Source organism: Diadema antillarum, unplaced genomic scaffold (assembly GCF_040938485.1).
Source record: "Diadema antillarum isolate AM-2024a unplaced genomic scaffold, OU_Dant_1.0 seq00001710_RagTag, whole genome shotgun sequence".
NCBI lineage: Eukaryota > Metazoa > Echinodermata > Echinoidea > Diadematoida > Diadematidae > Diadema > Diadema antillarum.
Genome location: NW_027272399.1, coordinates 10681 through 29940, shown reverse-complemented (window position 1 = coordinate 29940; position 19260 = coordinate 10681). Strand labels below are relative to the sequence as shown.

General features: G+C 38.3%; 1 protein-coding gene across 1 annotated transcript; it reads left to right on the top strand.

Annotated features, from left to right (window-relative positions):
• Window positions 1–629: 629 nt before the first annotated feature.
• Window positions 630–18914, top strand: LOC139711837 (polyadenylate-binding protein 2-B-like). The gene is made up of 7 exons (XM_071623688.1): window positions 630–731; window positions 3716–3878; window positions 4784–4966; window positions 6486–6592; window positions 7568–7655; window positions 10230–10378; window positions 18521–18914. Exons 2-7 carry the CDS (start codon window positions 3747–3749, stop codon window positions 18552–18554), a joined length of 693 nt encoding a protein of 230 aa, XP_071479789.1. The 5' UTR covers window positions 630–731; window positions 3716–3746; the 3' UTR covers window positions 18555–18914.
• Window positions 18915–19260: the final 346 nt, after the last annotated feature.

The window sequence follows — 19260 nt, the reverse complement described above, 5'->3', positions numbered from 1 at the left end:
CTCCCGATCAGAAGGTGCTTGGGGTTGGAGTCTCTGATGTTGGTGTAAACAAATTCACATTGTCATAAACCTTTTTTTATATTCCAAGTCAGTTTAATCAAGTCAATTGAACCTGTTGAAGACGAGTCCCGAGTATACTCAGGCAGGTGTCTATGGGAAATGCGTGTTGTAGCAAAATCAGCCCATTCTCAACGGGTTAACATGACTGCATAGACACACACACACACACACACACACAGACTTGTATGTATCAGTTCTGAGCATTAAAAAAGAATGCCCTTTTCTTCAAGTATTGGTAACTGGAGATTTGTCAGTATGTTTTTTGCTATCACTTTGGTCAAAAAGAACCATACATCAAGATGGAAAGAGCAGAATAAAGAGAGACTTGTTGGTTTTTATGTTTGAAAAAAAAAGAGAGAAAGTGTGTAAGTACTTGCATTCAACATTTTGTGGGCTATTTACCATGTGTATCAGTACCTCTTTGCAATCACTGCATGCACAAACAGCAATATCCAAGCAGGGTTTCGTATGCCCTTAATTTTTTTCGGTGATCTGTAATACTGAACATGTACGATATATTTCAGCTTGCCGGCAATCTGGTTTGTCGCCATCTCCGGCGAAAATAAGTTAACGTTCAGAAAGATCCACGCGTGGCTTTCTCCGAGCACGGAAAACAGACAGATTGCCCTTCGTAATTCTCTATTTTGGGGGAAAGAGACACTACAAAATTGGTAAGTATAGAGCCCAACAAATTAAGCATATGATGCAGCAAATAACAGGATCATATTTCCATTTAATTTTCCGGTGAAACATTCAGACCACTCGTCTGTAGCACAAGGTAACAAAGGCAACTTTGTATGCATTCGTGTGATTACCGAGACCGGTACCTTTCAATGGTGTGTGCTGCACGTTAGTCCCACATGCTGCGAACGCCTGAAACCGTGCGATGCAACGAGTTGCACCAATCTTATCATCGACGACGATGTAGAATTTTACCTAATTTATACTGATTAGCTTATAGCTTGTATCTATTTTGCAAATTGCACTTAATAGAGGTAAAATTAGTGTCACATACCACCTAGAATAGATATATAGAATTCTATGCTGTAGTTTGCAGTGTGCAGTTGTGATGAGCATTTGATTTGAAGACTAATAAACTTTATTTTAAGTGTGACTGTGTGATGTTATGTTGAGGGACGTGTTCCAGCAATTTCACTTGCTGTTCAGTTCAGGTTCAGACAAGGACCACCCAAGACTGAAGTTATTTTGATTATTTTGTTTCTGAATGAGAGAAGAGAGAAATTAGAAACCAAGATCAGACCATGCTGATCTCTGAGCATGTAGGAAAGTAAAGCGCCAGCCGCCCATATTGGCCATTTCTTGACCATGCATGCGCCATACAAAATTACTTTAGCGTCAATTACCGTATGGTCGCCACTTGTGTGTAATTCTTGTGCACGTCCGCGCTGGCGAACTAATATCGGCACTGAATTAGTTCGCCGCCCATAGCCTGCAACATATTATTAGCGTGTGTGTTATACATACCCTTCAATGAAGGAGGCATTGTCGGTCACCGCGTTTGAAAATCTCCCTTAATCTGCCACCTGAAATCCTTTCTAAATCAAAAACATCCTCGCATTAAAAATGGTTTTATCACCTGTTACATATGGTAAAATATATTTTGATTACAATTATTTGTGTTTTTACGGAGGAAAAAGGTGAATTATGAATGTATTTTGAGAGTGATGAAAATCCGTCGCCCAACCTGATCTCCGATCGCGGCGCGCGTTACATGCGATGTGAATGTCTGGCGACCTTACCGCAGTGGCGAACATACCATAATTGACGTTAGACTGTCCATGCTGGCGTCGCGTGCAGTCAAATGTTGGCATGGGAGGTCGAACCTTGTTGTGGGTTTTTTCTTTAAACAAGCTATAGATAACATGGTATAAAAAACCTGTACCGGGTCCAAGGTTTGACCTCCCATGCCAAAATTTGAATGCCCGCAAAAGCATGAGTAGGAGTTATCATGTAGGTTTTACACGTAGCTGGCAGTCAAATTTTGGATGGCACATTATGGTCGAATTATGGGCGGCTTGCTTTATTCTCATGTAGCCATACATGTCACCCACTGGCCTTTCAAACGAGCCTACTTTGTTCACTGAAAATAATCTGTAGATTGTGTGCTTACTGCTGTTGCTTGTCTTGACACTGCACTACTATAAGTGTAGACTTCAGGCTGTGTAGATATTCTCATGTTGTGAATTTACACTTTCTCACAAGAACCATTTTACCTTTTGAAGGTTTTGCCCCAGCTGCTTCATTAAAGTAGAGTTGATTACCAGTATGATGCAGTTAGAAAATTCAGTATGCCAAAAGACATTGACAAAAAAGAGAGAAAAAAGAAAATTTCGATCATATCCATACCTCATACTGCCCAACATTCTCCTGATTGAAATCTGTATAACATGCTTCATGTTGTACAGAGTTTCTTAAAATACCAAGGTAAGTAATTTCAACATATATATGTAGGCTCTGTCTCAATGTTGAGATTGCAGTTCTGATATTTCGTTGCATTTCATTTATTTTCAAATTCTCATTAAAAAGCAAAGAACAAGGTGACAATGATAGCATTACATTAGATAACAGTATACATGTACAAGGAAAAAGATACAACACAATGAAAGAGAGAAAGAAAAAAGGTTTGAAAAAAATGAAAATTCTAAGAGAGAAAATGGAGGAGCCAGCAGAGGCCATTGGCCTTTCTATGGCTGTGCTCCCACTTGAGATTTTATGTACATTATAAGATACGCTTAAAAAGAGGAAAAGAGAGAGAGAAAAAAAATAAAACAAGCAAACTATGACTGGAAAAAAAAAAAAATATATAATATTCAAAAAATATATATATAAATATGATAATATAAATATATATATATATATATATATATATATATATATATATATATATATATATATTGTTTTGTTTTGTTTTGTTGTTGTTGTTGTTGCAGGCATTATGTAGACATTTGGTTAAATTTCTGCGAAGACTTCAATTGTAGTTAAGCAGCAAGTACCAATATCTTTTACATCTACGCTTAAAAGAGGCAAGGGATGGACATAACTTCAGTTCATCAGGCACAGAATTCCAAACATGAACTCCTTGTAACAATGTAACATATATCTAAGAATAGGTAAATATAAGTTGTCAGGTTGTCTGGTGTCATATAAATGTACATTTCTCGTATATTTGAAGGTATTATCAAAGATAAAGGGTAATAACTTTTGAGTATACATATACATAAATGAAGCTGTTTGTAAGTTACAAATGTCAAATATAGTAAGAAGCTGGAGCTTTTTAAAAAGAAGTTGAGAAGGTGTTGAAGGTTGAGAGTTTGTTATTGCGCGTATTGACCTTATTCCTTTTTACAGATGGTGTATTCGAAAGGTTGAAAGTATGTATGTATTTGAGGTAACCACCCTTTCTTGCAATTGTATTAGTATTAGATGTGTATGTCTTTTTCATTGTATTAAGTACCGGTATGCAATATTCAAGCTTTGACATGGTTTGTCTTCTGTTGTATACAGTATTGTACCCCACTGGAATATTATAGAGCAGAAAATAAGAACATTTTTTAAGAGCAGAGAAAATGGCTTTGACTGAAATTGTAAACATCTACTAATTGTTCGTCTTCTGATATCTCCATTCCCTGAGCAGAATAAGTAGGACAAGAGACAACAGTAACATCATGGCTGAGTTGGACAGTGTCGGTGACTATGGGTCATACATACCTGATGTTGGAGGGCAAGACGATTCCCTTCTTTCGCCTTCTGACAACACACTAGACCAAACAGGGGAAGATGGTGGAATAGAGGACGAGGTGAGATGATCAAGGCCCTTTGCCTTACGCCTATTGATCAGCTTTCATCCAAATGGATTGCCTACATAATGTTCATTTGTTCTGCCTTGGTTGAAATGGTTTTTGTATGTATTGTTTGTCTTCCTGTGTCTCTTAGCCAAGTTGTAATGTAAACAAGAATCTGAAACATTTTCATAGTCTTTAATTGTTTTGTTTGTTTTTAGAAGAGGTCAGAAATAGGCCAAGGAAAGACTGATAACATTTTAATGATGACGAATATCTAATGACTGTCTTTCAAACTGCATTTTTTTAAAAAATAAGTTTGCATAACAGTACAAAAAAGAAGCTCTGGTATGATGGTCCTAAATAATTGAAAACGAAACAGAAGGGGGTGGGGGGGGGGGGTATCAAAAGTGGGCTAAAGAGGGTAGTATACAAAACTAAGGTGAAACAGCATTACTTCGCTACACATTGATGGTGACCCATAGTTCAGAGCTGCCAAGCCCCCCCCCCCCCCCCCCCCCCCATTCTGCACAAGGCCCCCTCAAAATTGAAATTTCTTTTCATGTCCTGACAATGGAGTACAAAAGCCTTCCTGCTTTAGGTATTTTGGGCTATGGAGTTGCATGTAATGGCCAAGTATCATCTTGCGTGCTCTTTGAGAATCACTGTTGGACATGTAGCATACATATACCTGTAAGATTCTTGTGTATTGATACATCAAGTAGGCCCTTGAAACTCCTTTGCAGTGTACCTAATTCACTCACTTCAAACATGACTTCATCAAAATAGTATATAACCCAGACTATCAGCCTCTTGTGTCTATGCACACAATGCATGCCTCCCACCCCCCAAATGTTTTGACGTACTCGTACAGATATCTTCAACATGGTATGTGCTATGTTTGATTTTTTACATGTGTGTAGGAGCTGGAGGCAATTAAAGCACGTGTACGTGAGATGGAAGAGGAGGCAGAGAAGCTGAAGGAGATGCAGAATGAGGTTGACAAGCAGATGAGCCTGAGCTCTCCACCCGCAGCCGCCCCCGCCACCCACCTCTCGCTGGAAGAGAAGGCAGAGGTTGACTCGAGATCAGTCTATGTTGGAAATGTGAGTCCACTGCCACCTATTGAAAAGCGTTTTCTGTTGTGAAGAATCACGCCCTTTTGGTGCCTTCGTGGTCACATCAGTCATGAAAAATTGTGCACTTAAAGATAATAAAAAGTTTTGGTACCTCAAAAGCTTCCCTGAATTTCCTTGTCTTGGTTTGTGTTTCATGTTAAAGTACGTTGTCTGTTAGAATTACTCGCCCCAAAGTGCTCTCATGTCTTAGTAATCATGCAATAATGGTTTCGTACCAGAGCCGACGCTGACCAGCGTCGATAAATATTGTACGAAACCACTGACTGCGACCAGCAGCGTGCAGCCCATTGTACGCATAGCTAACTGCGACCAGCAGCCCCATACGCATAGCGTAATGGGGCTTCGCATTGTAGCATTCAGGATCATGACAGAATTAGTATCGCGGGTAAATGTCAACTTAAAATCCAAAAAATTTTTCGATTTGAAGACTTACCAATTAAGTTGAAGTATTGAAAACAGGCTTCGAACAACGTTTGGTTCTGCCAATAGTCCCTTTCTGTTCGAATTGATGACTGAATGTGACTCGGTCGAGAGGACCTTGGGAGAGCTACATACACTGGATACCATGGCCAGCGCATGCGCACACAAACATCTTATCTGTTCATGGATTTGAAATTTGTGTGCATGTGATGTGTTCGCATGCACTGGCTGTAGTATTCAGTGTACTGTATGTAGCTCTCCTAAGGTCCTGTCGACCGAGTCACATTCAGTCATCAATTCGAACAGAAAGGGACTATAGGCAGAACCAAACTTTGCCCGAAGCCTGTTTTCAATACTTCAAGTTAATTGGTAAGTCTTCAAATTGAAGAATTTATGGGATTTTAAGTTGACATTTACCCTGCGATACTAAATCTGTCATGATCCTGAATGCTACAATGCGAAGCCCGATTACGCTATGCGTATGGGACTGCTGGTCGCTATGCGTATGGGGCTGATGATCGCAGTTAATTGCATGATTACTAAGACATGAGAGCACTTTGGGGCGAGTAAGTCTCACAGTGTTAGTTATATGAAAGGTACTTTAACCTGAAACACAAACTAAGACAAGGAAATTCAAGGACACTTTTGAGGTACCAAAACTTTTTATTATCTTTAATTCATGGGGAATTTCCATATCCACCCCTCCCATGTAACTGATGGACACGGAGGTGCAAGGACTTTCTGTGATTTTTGCGCACAGAAATCACCATGGACTGTGTATTTATTTTATTGTTAGTGGAATGAATCTAAAATTCTTCTGTTAACACTTTACTGTGTGACTGTAGAGTTTGAATGTTTTTCCTTAAAGATTTCATAGGATGATTTAGTCCCCCTCCCCCCCCCCCAAAAAAAAAATGAAGAAATAGAATAGTGCAGATCACTCACCATTTAGTCATGTTGACAAAGTCCAGCCTGCTTTGAGTAGGTGACTGCGTCACGGCAGTTACTGACATTATCGAGCCTGGCTGATGTGCTGTCATTGAAAACTGCATGACTCTTGTTTCAGGTTGACTACTCGGCCACAGCAGAAGAGTTGGAGCAGCACTTTCATGGCTGTGGCTCAATAAACAGAGTGACCATCTTGTGTGACAAGTTTACTGGCCATCCAAAGGGGTAAGCTATGTTCTCAGTCATCCCTGGCCCTATTCCTGACAACTCGTGATTTAACAGACCATAAGTCTGGTCCAAGGATGAATTTTGCATCGTCACCTTCTTCTCATTTCTTTTCCTTCTTCTTCGTCCCCCCCCCCCCCCTTTTTTTTTTAATGGGGGTTGGGGTTGGTAGTGGATAGTTTCTAAGACCAGGGCCTGTTGCATGGTTAATTTCCAGGCATATCTAATTCCATTTCATCTTCGTAGTTTGAATCTGTCAGAGAATATGAGAGCTTTGCTACTGTGATCTTGTTATTGCCAATCATGTTCTATGTCTGTGGCCAAAAATTTATTTATTTCACCTCAAATTTAAAGGGACTGTGCAGTACTGGTTGAGGTGAGGATATGATTCAGCTTGTAATGTTTTGCGAGATATTTAGAAACTGCTGTATGAAATGTTAAAGAGCATACAATTCTAAGGGGAATCAAAAGTTTGTTTGATGAAAATCTGTTTTGAAATGACTGAAATATCTGAAAACAAGGAAAAACAAAGAGATCCTAATAGAAGTTGTGGCCTGTCAATTTTATTAGGATCATTTTTTGGATATCTCGGCCATTTCAAAGCCAATTTTTATCAAATAAACGTTGAATCGTTCATGAAGTTACATGCTCTTTCATATTTCATAAGAGGTTTCTCATTATATCACCAAAAAATGTTATAAACCTGAATCCTCACCTCAACCAATACTGTACAGTCCCTTTAAATCAGAAATCATCTTATTTAAAGATAAAACTCAGAAAATGACAACAGAGTTGATTCAGATTTGTTTTGGAGTACATGATGTTTCCATTTGCTTAGAGTTCAGGTGAAGAGGGGCATCCCCAGTTCCTGTCTCCAACAGAATTACTCATGTTGTCTTGTTAGTGTGGAGGAAGCAGTATTGTAGTTACAGCATAGCATTGAACGAAACTTAATAACATTTTTGCCTGTTATAGTTTTGCCTATGTAGAGTTTGCTGATAAGGACTCAATTCAGACTGCCTGCGCACTGGACGAATCTCTCTTCAAGGGACGACAGATCAAGGTTGGTCCATTTTGAGTACAGTATATGCCATATCTTAAGCCATGCTTTCTTGAATCGGGACTTCCCAGCAATTTCGAGAGTGGTTAAATTCGTGATTGTTGAGCGAAGCAATGAAAGGAGACATGTATGCATGCAACTTGCATTCATGTGAAGGTCAGAGTTAATAATTTTGCATCCTTTGAAATTCACGAATAGTACCCGACTCGCAAATTTTGCAGAATTAATAACCTTGTGAAATATAGGACGTATACAGTAATTAAAGTGTTGTTTTTGCTCTTGTATTTGTTGTTTGTTATGTTTGTTTGTTTTTTGTTGTTTTTTGTGTGTGTCTGAAGAGTCTTGCCTAATTATTGCCAGGACTTTCTGTGTGCTAGAAAAATTCCCACAAAAAAAAGAGATAATTGATCAAAATATAAAGAATAAAGAACTTTAGTAATGTAGTATTCTTCCTATGTAGCAATGCTGAGAATCAGTCTGTTGAATTCTGTAAATTATGTTAAAGATGTTGCCATTCTATGCAACAATAAGCACATCAGTGCTCAAAGAATTCCCAGGATATGTGTGTGAGTTCCACTATCTATGTTCTCTTTACAGAGGCCTAACTAACCCTATTAGGACCACAATCTCTACAAGCTATTGACATGTACAGACAAGTGACCCAGGGTCATGTCAGAGCTGAACATGTTATTAAGCATTTGAAAAAGCCACCTATGGAAGCTTGATAATGGGTGGTCAATTATGAATAATGCAATTATCCATTTTCAGATTGACTTTGAAAAAAAAAAAGTAATATCAAAGCATGCAGAATGGAAAAAAGTTATGTCGGTTGGACATAAAGTTGTAGTGTTGTGTTACAGAGTGTTATAGTTTCACATGTTCTTTAAAGGTAACTGATGACAGCCTCACATCATAATTTGTTAATTGGTTCTCCACATAAAGCCCCATGAAAATCTCGTTTGATTAGTAATTCAGCAACAACAACCACATCCCTTTATAACAGTTATTGCAGCTATATGTTATAGTGGCAAATTAATTTCATGCACAAGACCAATGCCATGTATATTTTGCCTTTGATTTCATTTCCATTAACTCTTAATGTGCCAGGCCCAAAACCCCTAACGTGCCAGAGGTTTTTACCTAACGCCAGAACGTTTCGAAACTGGACTGACAATGAAATTTAAAGCCGCCATATCTTTGAAGCTATTGACTGTTTTGAATTGAGTTCTACACAACATATATCAAGAAATGTTTGCTCTTTCGTGTCATGCAGTCAGTTTGCCACAATATCTATCTGAATCTGAAATATTGCATAAATATTTGATACATCAAAAAAATTATTAGAAATTTTTGTGTAGTATGGACAAAAATAGTCAGTCTTGTTTTTTCTTCGATGAAACGCTCCCTTGACTCTATGAGAAAGTTTTAGAGCAACATTTCCTCTTTCAAATGATAACAAAATTGCCTTCTAGAATTGTATGATTCCAAAGATACTAGCAGTTTATTTTGTCTTAGCAATTTCTCTTTCTGCCTCAGTAATTCATTCCCAAATCTGAGTCCTTTAGTCCCAGATCCTGTATTTGAAACTAAAGTAATTGTCCCGGGCCCTGGAATAGTGTCTTTTGTCCACCTGAGAAGGAAGAACCTGCTAATCCTCCTTTTGTCTACGCGGACTGCGGGCGGGCGTACTCTATTGAAATCGGCAGGCCTTTGTCCACGCGCAATTCCTATGCTAGCATGGGGACGATTAGTGACGTTCACCAAAACAAAAGGATGAAAGACTTGACCGACGAACGAAAGCTGACCCTCTTTGAGGGACAAAATCAAAGCAGCTTCCCGCAGGACAGCGTCCAAGCGGAACAATGCGAGTGGAACCGCATAGACAATACACGCAGAGTCAATAGCATACACACGCGTGGTTTACCTATGAGACTTTTGATCCATACACATCTCGCAGAGGGTGCGCCCGCTGCAGATTTTCCCGATGTGAAAAAAATACATCTAGCTGAAAAATCATGTATTTACTCAAAATTTTCCTACGTAAGCATGCTCATATTTTTAGTGGAAGCGATGGCTATGCTAATCAGCTACCAGTACATATCATTGGCAGTTGCTTGGTGTAACACATTACGGTACCACAAGAACTTAAATGATCGATGCTTTTCTCGCTGTTCTTAGTCGCCGATCGGCGACCATGGCACGTCAGGACTAAGGTCGCCGTTCGGCGACCATGGCACGTTAAGAGTTAAGGAATTTACTGACGCTTTCTGCACAGGTCAGTAGGACATTCAAAAGCACTGACGTCATCACCCTTATTTGGAATTTATACATTTTTTTGCAACTAATATCCCTGTTTTGTAAACACATGACTCTAAAATGCTATAACTGCATTTTATATGCGATTTTCATACAATTGCTGTCCTTTTGCTTGACTGATTTTACTTGGCCAACTTGAATATGGAAATACATTGAACTTTGGTGCCGTTGTGGATTGCAGTCAGTACTAAGCTTGTTGTAACACCTGATCATGATATCTCTGGTCCTGCCCTGCCCCCCCCCCCCCCCCCCCCTCCCCAGGTGAACCCAAAGCGAACAAACCGTCCAGGAATCAGCACTACCGATCGCCCACCTCGGGGTGGATTTGGCGCCCGCGGCCGTGGCAGGGGCCGCTACGGACAGTCTTCGTATGGATATGGAGGCTACTACAGGCCAAGGCAGCGATTTAGGTGGGTTGCAAAACCAGCTACATCATGATGTGTATTTTCAGTACTGTATAGTACAGGAAAAAAAAAAAAAGGTTTTTAATCTTATTATTGTTATCGATATATTTTTTCTTCTTTTTTTTAGTGTAATGTCTGATACGAAAAGTATGTTGTTTGCTTGTACATACAGATTTTAGATGTTTCAATAGGTACATTTGTGCAAGTTTAAACTGGGAGAAAACATCATGAAGTTGGTCTGGATAACCTGGATAATTGTATAGTTAGTCAGTTTTGCTGTTCCTCGCCAAGATCAAGCATTTCTAGAGCAGTTCCTTGAAGGTAGTAGTATTTATTAGTGCTTTATTCCAGTTCTGGTTCACATACAATTTTGAGATACCCACATCAAACTCTGCTTGTTTCCGGCAATGTCTGAGCTGAATGTTGAGTTTAGTTGCCCTCTTGCTTGTTGAGACCTTTCAAGACAATAGCTCCCCATTGCAAGCCTTATTTTAGGATTTGAGGAGAATGTCATCGGAATGGCACATTTTAGTAAAAAAAAAACCCAACAAATCAGGCAATGAGAAATTCACGTTTTTCTTCAAGTGGTCAACTCTCTGTGAATGGTGAAGGCATTTCCCTGTTGCCTGAAGAATTAAAGGTGTCATTTTGCAAGTTAATGTTATCTTGTGACTTCAAATTATGATTGCAATCTACAAGCTTATCCATGCTAAGAATTTGCCTCTTTCTGACCCCCACCTTCTTATTTTGAAAGTGAAGGCTAAAGGGACCCCTTTCCAGGTGTCTTCCATATGGCTTTTGAGCTAAAAAAGGCTATCTAATTTCCAATATGAGTATGACAATGTGATTCTGAGTGGAACACTCTGGGGTATTAATTTCATTCTAAGTTCTCATAAGTTCCTGAAGTATTATACAGTTTGACCTCTGTTATCCAGTCATGTCTTACCGGCACCTGTCCATGTAAGCAGTTTGGCCAGATATGGGAGAAGCAATGTTTATGTACAGGAGCATTAGCTGCCGACTCAGTGGTAGCTAGGTAGGTAGCATACACCACAACAGTAATGTATATATTACTAGCTTACTTATTTAAGGTCATAGGTTGTTTGGTTTTTTTTTTAACGGAAGTTGCAACACTTTAATGTAAAATTCGAAATGTGTTTCTGCTTGGAATGTTATAGGTAAATTGTGTGAGTTTTGTAAGAGTTTTAATCAAATTTGAAATCACTTCCCTGTCTTCACTGCATGAACACATCCATATGAAAGAGATGTTTGGATAAGAGATGGCCAGATAATTGAGGTCGGACTGTATGTTTTATATCTCCCATTATACTCTGTAAAATTAAGCTAGCATTTGTAGGATAACCATACTATGGCTGCAAGGGTATAGTTCATGTCCGATTTTCAATCACCATACGTAAACAAAACGAGGGTATATTTCTTCTTTACATATGATAACTTGGTATTGTGCGTTAATGTCTGTGTAAAATAGAAATGAACCAAAAGAAAACACAGAAGAAAGAAGGAGAAACTGATGTATTAAGGCAATACTGATTGTACGAAAGCCAGTAGTAGTATTTAGTTGTCACTATTATTTAATATAATGAAGAGGCATGATTCGCTTTTTGAAACCCCGTTTTTTGTGCCGAAGAAGATCATTTCGTCAGGTGAGAACCAGAAGGGCTCTATCATGTTCTTAGATTTGAGCATAAGTAAATATGAAACAAGGATGGTCATGAAATAAAAAGTTCATTTAATTAAAAGGGGGTAGGTTTATAAACATTGTTCCCAATATAAGGTAAAATAGCGTCCTTGTGATTTTTTACTGACAATGAAAATAATCTAAAATTGACACCATAATCTAGACGAGATTGAGCTCTACAACATGATACCAATAACTCAAAACACCCCAAAATAGCGATTAAAGCCCTTCTGATTCTCAGCCAACGATTTGATGTTTCATGCCAGAGGATGAAAAGGCAGATCGGGTCTCTTCTTCATTGCCGCATTCATTGTTGCCACATTCATCATTGCATGCATTCATACATCCAAGACTGTGTATCAGAATGTTGTGTGATTGTAGCAAGGGTCATTGCCAGGATCTAGTTCCAGTGGACAAGCTTACATAAAAATGGTAGTTGGTGTTGCCATGACAAGTTTGGCTGCAGAAATATGGCAGAGTACGAAGTATTCCCAGAGCATATATGAATGCCTTGTTCTACCTTGAACATTACGTTGTGCCAAAAGGTCCTGTCTAAAGTGAAGTCCACCTTGTGTATGTGTCTTTGTGTGTGTGTCCTCCCTATCAAAAACTTGCTTGTATACGACATCAGAGGATCAGAATATGCGAGGTTTCCCTTACTCCTTGTTGATTTTCCCCACATTATGTGTTATGATAGGGATAAGGTTGATGTAGACATGAGGTACTGATTCAATTTACCCTGAGCTTGACAGATTCCTATGTACATTTACATAATCAATTAAATGAAGTGCCTGAAATGGAAGAAAACCCTGCAAATTTGGTGAGCTATTTGTAAAACAGTTGTAAAAAAAAAATGAGTGAGTTTGATATTTTCATTAAGAGGTGGCTATGTTTATGATATTCAGGATTAGCTCAAGGAGGAAAAGACAAAGTAATGAGTTGAAATTGGTAGTGAGCAAGAGAATGATTTATTGTTCTGAAATAATCCTGAGAAGTGTCAGCCGTTGAAAGACTCATTGACCCTATACATATAGCAGAATGTAATAATACTGTACATGGGGTGTTTCTTTCACCTACAACTAATCATACTTTTTGTGTTGGATTCAACAGTGGTAGAGAGGCTGGTTCTCTCTGTTTGTGAAGAATGCTGTTCCTTTGCAGTAGTAAAACTTTCACCTGTCACATGTGCCAGTAGCATGGGTGTTGCTAGCTCTCTTGGAGTACTTAGTATAGTAAGTAGGAAGGAAAGAGTACCTCGTTTTCTGTGTTTGGCAAATCAGATGTGAGGGTCTGTACCCTTTACTTTGCAGGAGTTATGTGCTGCATCTGATGTATATAAGCAATTACTCTTGTAAGCTATCCCTCTTGCTTTTCTTTGCAGTGATACAATGTGTCTCTTGTTTACCAGGTCTCTGTAACATGGTTTTGTTACTTGTGGGGTGGGGGTGGGGGGGGGGGGGGTGGGGGAATGTTGCTACATGTTCAACAAAATCCCAACTGAGCAGGTTTCAAGTATTAAAACTCAGTACCTTTGTCTGGGGCGGCGAGCTTTGTGTGATATATATGCTGAAGTACTTAGTGAGCAGGACTGCATCCCTAATGAATTAATAAAGAGTTTTTGTGTCCAAATCAGTATTGTAGATGCCCAGTGTCTGTGTGGATTGATTATCCACTGCCAAATGCGCAATGTAATCATTTATTTTAGTGACTTCGTAATCCCGATTTGCTGTTATTTTCGTAGAGCTGACAACTGTGAAGCAAATGTTGATATGGGTCGGATTCCTCAATATTTGTCATCATCAAAAGGTTGTCAATGCATTAAAAAAACCCCACACATATAAATGTGAAGAGAATTTTATGTATTTCTAAGTTGTGCCATTGAAGAAACGTTTATTTTCAAGATCAATGGCCAAATATGCATGCAAACTGAAATACGCTTCTAATGTGTGTTTGTACCCCATCATTCATTTGGAGGTAATACTAATACTATTACTGAGGAATGTACGGGACTGTGGAGAGATCAGAGGTAATTCAGGTGTTTGATACATTTTCTGTATGAGATATATGTGGTATGTTGACTCTGAAATGCCAATGATTGTATAAAATGTCAGTGCTTCACACCAACCCAATTTTTATCATATCTACAATCAAATCATTAGATGGTATTTTCTGTAGTTCAATTTCTAGTCAAAGACTTAACTGTAAAGTGCTTCTTTCATAAACACATTTGACATTACCTTGCTTCAAAACAAGGATTATTCAGTGGGGTCAATACTCTGCAGCAAATGCTGTCTGTTTAAAGGTGTGTATTTGGAAAGTTGTAGGTTTTGTTTTTTGTTTTTTTTCCTGTGTCATGATTGTATACCAAGCAAGATACATGTAATACGTGTCGTAGACATATGTCATTGCGGTATGTCGGACCTGCGTTTGTTCGCATTTTGCAGAGATGAGAGGGATTAAGTGATAGCTACAGTAGAGTGTGTTACGCTATTTGACACATTGTTCTGCTTGAAATGTATGAAAAAGAAGCAAAGTAAGTCAAGAAGCCTGAACAGTTGATCTACAGGTACCTTCTACCTCATACTGTGTACTTAAGGGCATTTAACATCATTACCGTTATGGAGCAGAGAAATGAAAACTGTTATGTGTTGTTTAACGGTATTGTATGATTTTTTTTTTTTTTTTTTTTTTTTTTTTTTGGCCACATTAAATATAAGGGTGTACCTTGGGAAGCAAGTTTAGTTGATATGACTTAATACTGATATCTTGTGGTGTTTGACTCACTGTAAGATTATGTCAAAGCATGTATGCCATTTTGTGGCTTTGAGTTTTAATCTTGTCTTTATTTTCCATACCGAGATATCATTGTATAGCAAGTATTAGATATTATCATGTACACTTTTCTGTCAAGGATTAAACCAGGGTCAACGACCCGACATAGTGTTAATATGCCAGATGTGGACTAGGGGTGTGGGATTTCTCCATTTCTCCCTGTGGGGACATTGCAATGAGGATGAGAACTATGCACGAGCCACTCGAGTGCTACCTGACACTCGAAGTATGCAGCGAGGTCTACGGTAGATGGGCTGTATGTCAGGGGTATTGATACAATGCCAGCTACAGTGTAGGAAGTTGAACTCATGATAGATTGTGAGTTTGTAAGATGCAGTAGATACCACAGCTAGCAAAGACTTGCAAACATGTATTCAATAGTATTAGGGCTCTATGCTCTTTTGTTTTTGTTTTCTTTTGATGCATACTGCCAGTTTGTCATGGTTCTTTGCTAAGGCAGCTCAACACTGCTTTGTTATGTGATGGGGAGGGGATGGTTATGTGGGCAGGCGTTAAACATGTGTATACTTAGATTAAAAAACACTTGAGAAGACATAACACAAAGCCAGCACCAGCACCATTCAGTGTCTAAGGGTTGAAAGTAATTCAAGAAAGAAATTACAGACAATTTGAAGAGAGCCCTCTGGGGGTACAGTTGAATCCAACATTCAAGCGTTATGTAGCATACTGGCGCAAGTCCAGGCTGAATTGTCCCCTCTCATTTGCCTTGTTTTGTTTGTTTGCTTGTTTGTATGTTTGTCATTGATAATGTTAAATAAAGCAATGTGATGGCACCAAAGCAGATCAGCACTAGATGAGAGACAAGGTTTAAATGATTCTTAGCTTCATCTTCATATTTGTAAGCCATCCTCCAGTTAGTTTGGAGCTACCCTGTAGAGTCGGTGAAAAGTTTTTTTTTGTGTGTGTGTGTTCCACCATTAATGCAGCGTGGCATCAAAAGTACAAGTAAAAGGCCCAGTGAGGATTAAAAACAACACTATGATGTGTTTCATGTCATTATGTGTTAACCATTAAAAATCACGCTACAGCTTCTATACGTTTAACTTTCTTTTTGTCTATGATATGTTCTTATGCTGTCTTGGATTATTAATATCTTCTTTTTTTTTTTTCATAGGGAAGAAATATTGCCCATGTTGATTTTTTTTTTTTCGTTATATTAAACAACATGTATTGTCATGTTGATTTTTTTCTTTATATTATACAACATGTATTGTCTGAATGTAAATTTACCTGTCCTATCCATGTCTGTTATTTATGCAGGAGTGTTTATGTTCATGCATTGTAGAATGTAGCAACCACCAGACCTCATCAGTTTATGGCATTGAATTGGGCATGACTTGGAGAGCTGGTGGGTGTGCATGCAATTGTACAAGTAGTATCAGATATATCTGTAATCCATTTTGTTGTTGTTGTTGTTGTTTATCCCCCAGTTTCAACGTGTCTGATTTTGAATTTCTAAATATATCACTGGGGAAAGTGCAAGTAGATGCATTGTTAATGATAAGATGCATCATGGGAAGCCCTGTGTCGGCTGAAACATGCTTTTCATGTTGCCCAAAGCCTGTGTACTGCCAAGTGTGCCATAATCAGTGTGGCTAAAAACCTATGAATGTATTTGATTTGGGGAAACTTGTGGAAAACTAGGAAACGTTTTCCCTTTTCTATCACAGATTTTTTAAAGGAAAACTAAAAAATCAAATCATTCAGAAATTTATATAGGTACAAAGAGATCATCTTTTGACTACAAAGTGACGGATCAATACTGTAATTACTGGTTACTTCATTTGCTGAGTCAAGGAAGTAGATGAAATATTTGTGCCCACATTGGTGCAGTATGGCAGTTCCATATATACAGTATGTGATCAAGAATATCTGTCTAGAATTGAATTCATTTGCTCTCTCTTGAAATGTATTCAAGTTACTTCTGGGCATTACTGAAGAGTGCAGCAAGCATTGAGCCGGAATGGGAAGATGACATGAATAATATGCAGAGACTTTATTTTCAATATGTCTGTTCACGCATGACAGACTGCAACTCATGCCAATGATATGGCGAGAAGGTGTTAGGGCCATCCATGATTGTTTAATTCAAGATTGGATTTTTTTTTTTTAACATCATGTATGTATGCTACGAGTACCACAATATTGTGTCAGACCGTAGAGTAATTTGATATTGTGAACATTTGGTCTAGTTCTGTCATACAGTGGGGAATTATCCGATCTTTCCTCCATTCATATGAGGTATTGAGTTTTTTTTTTGTGTGAATTTTAATGTGTTCTTTGTAAATATGAAAGGCCTTCTCTGTCTTCCTACATGGTTAAATGTATGGATGTTGGTATAAGGTAATTTTAAACGTCACTGAAAGTAGCATTTAGGTTGTTCTGCTGTGTATTGCTGCCTGTTAATTGTGACCAGAAGACATATAAGCAGTCTTTTGACACTGGTGAAAGAAAGATGTCAAACATGATTCAGACAGTATTCTGTATAAGCTGTTATTTTTGCATACTGATATTTTTTGCAAATGAGGAGGTCATGGACATTTTCGCGAGATGTTCTCGCGAATTGACACCGAGGCTATCGTAAGTGCACTATTAACCTGACGCATGGCGACATTATCTCATGTTGTTAAATTCCCAGTCCAACTGTGATTCGCAAAATTTGCGAAAATCAAATCCTTGCAAAAGTAACAGCTCATACAGTACATGTAATGTACCTGTTGTATGATGTGTGCCTGCTTTGTCTTGCTGTAGGTTTGACAATGGAAGGAAGCTAGATATTATTGTTTGAATGCTTTTGCTTTGCAAGTGTTTGCCAACCCAATATTCTCTATTCTAATGTTTAGTATGCCACCCAGGGCACTTGGAAGAGATTTCTTGTCAAGGAGACATACACTGTGACTGAGAGTTTATTAAGAGCAGAATATCAGATAAGTGGTAGTAAGCGCAGCTGAGCATAATTTTGTGGCAGCAGAGAAGGAAGTTTATGTTTTTGACATATTCTGATATATGAAGATGATATGACACAGTAGTACCAAGCATTTATGATATTTTCTCCTTTCTTTATGTTTGAAATTGTATACCCATTTCTGTTGTACGGACAGAATATTATTAATCAATAAATTGACATAATTACAATTCATGATCTTTTTTTACTTTGTGTTTGTCAAGCTAAAGGCTTTTGTTTATGCATACTTGCAGTATGAATTAGCCACAGAAATGCGTAGATCTGCCGTTGTGCATTTATCTTCCATAGAGAGGTGGATCTTATCTGTGTATAGTAATCTGGTTGTGTGAAGCTAGCAAGAATCCTACTGGTGTCTGAGCAAGGTCAAGAAGAGGAGAGTTTGTGCTAACCGGTGTGCACTATGCAGGGAAGCATTTTTTTTTTCTTCTTCACCGCTGCCTCACCTGGATTCGCAGAAGAGGAGTTACCCAGCAACCAGCACAAATAAGTCTGTTTTGTGGAGTTGCCATGCCAAACAATGAGCTGATTTTGGGATTTGATGAAGGTGAGCATTATATGTTTCCCCCAAAGAAGAATGCCAATTTGACAGCACAATGTGTAATTCTCATTCTGTCTCTACCTCTGCCTACAGGAACCGACGATTCACTCGCTATTCCCCCTACTGAACATCGGAAGACTTGCAAACTATGCCCCCAAAAAGAGCAACACAAAAGCCAACAGCACGCATGATAAGACAAAAGCAAAGTAGCTAGACTAGTCGTATTTCAGAACTCAAGCTATATAAATTATTACTCGTGTGAATGATAACCTTACAAGCAACAGATTATTGTTTTATATGCATGATGAAAATATTTGCTGTTGTATTGCTAGGTTGCAAGTACTAGTATTCAGTAACTGCAACAGTTGCATTTGCCAATAATTAAGGACACCATCTGTATCATACTTTAATACTCTAGTAGAATATTGCTGTTCTTTTCTTATCTCCGCTTAAGTACTTTTGTCGCATTTATTGATAACTTAATTAAGCAAACACTACATTTTATTTCTTTTCAGGTTCATCTGATGCTAGTTATCGGATAATGTGAAAATAAAAAAAAAAGAAATGAAGAAAGTAAGCTAAAAAATGACAGTGAAAATGAGAAAAAAAATCATGAAAAGATATGAAGGAAAAAAGAGAGATAAGAAAAAGAAAAGCAAAGTCTGAAAGATTTGAAGAAAAAAGAAAAACAAGAAAATAGACTAAAAAATATTGAAAAGAGAAGAAGAGAGAAAAAAAAGAAAGAACAGAAAATAAGAATCACATGTAGGAGTCAAGCTGAAGGGAGGACTGGTGTAACGAGACACGACTCTTCGCTGCTCGCTTCATGGGAT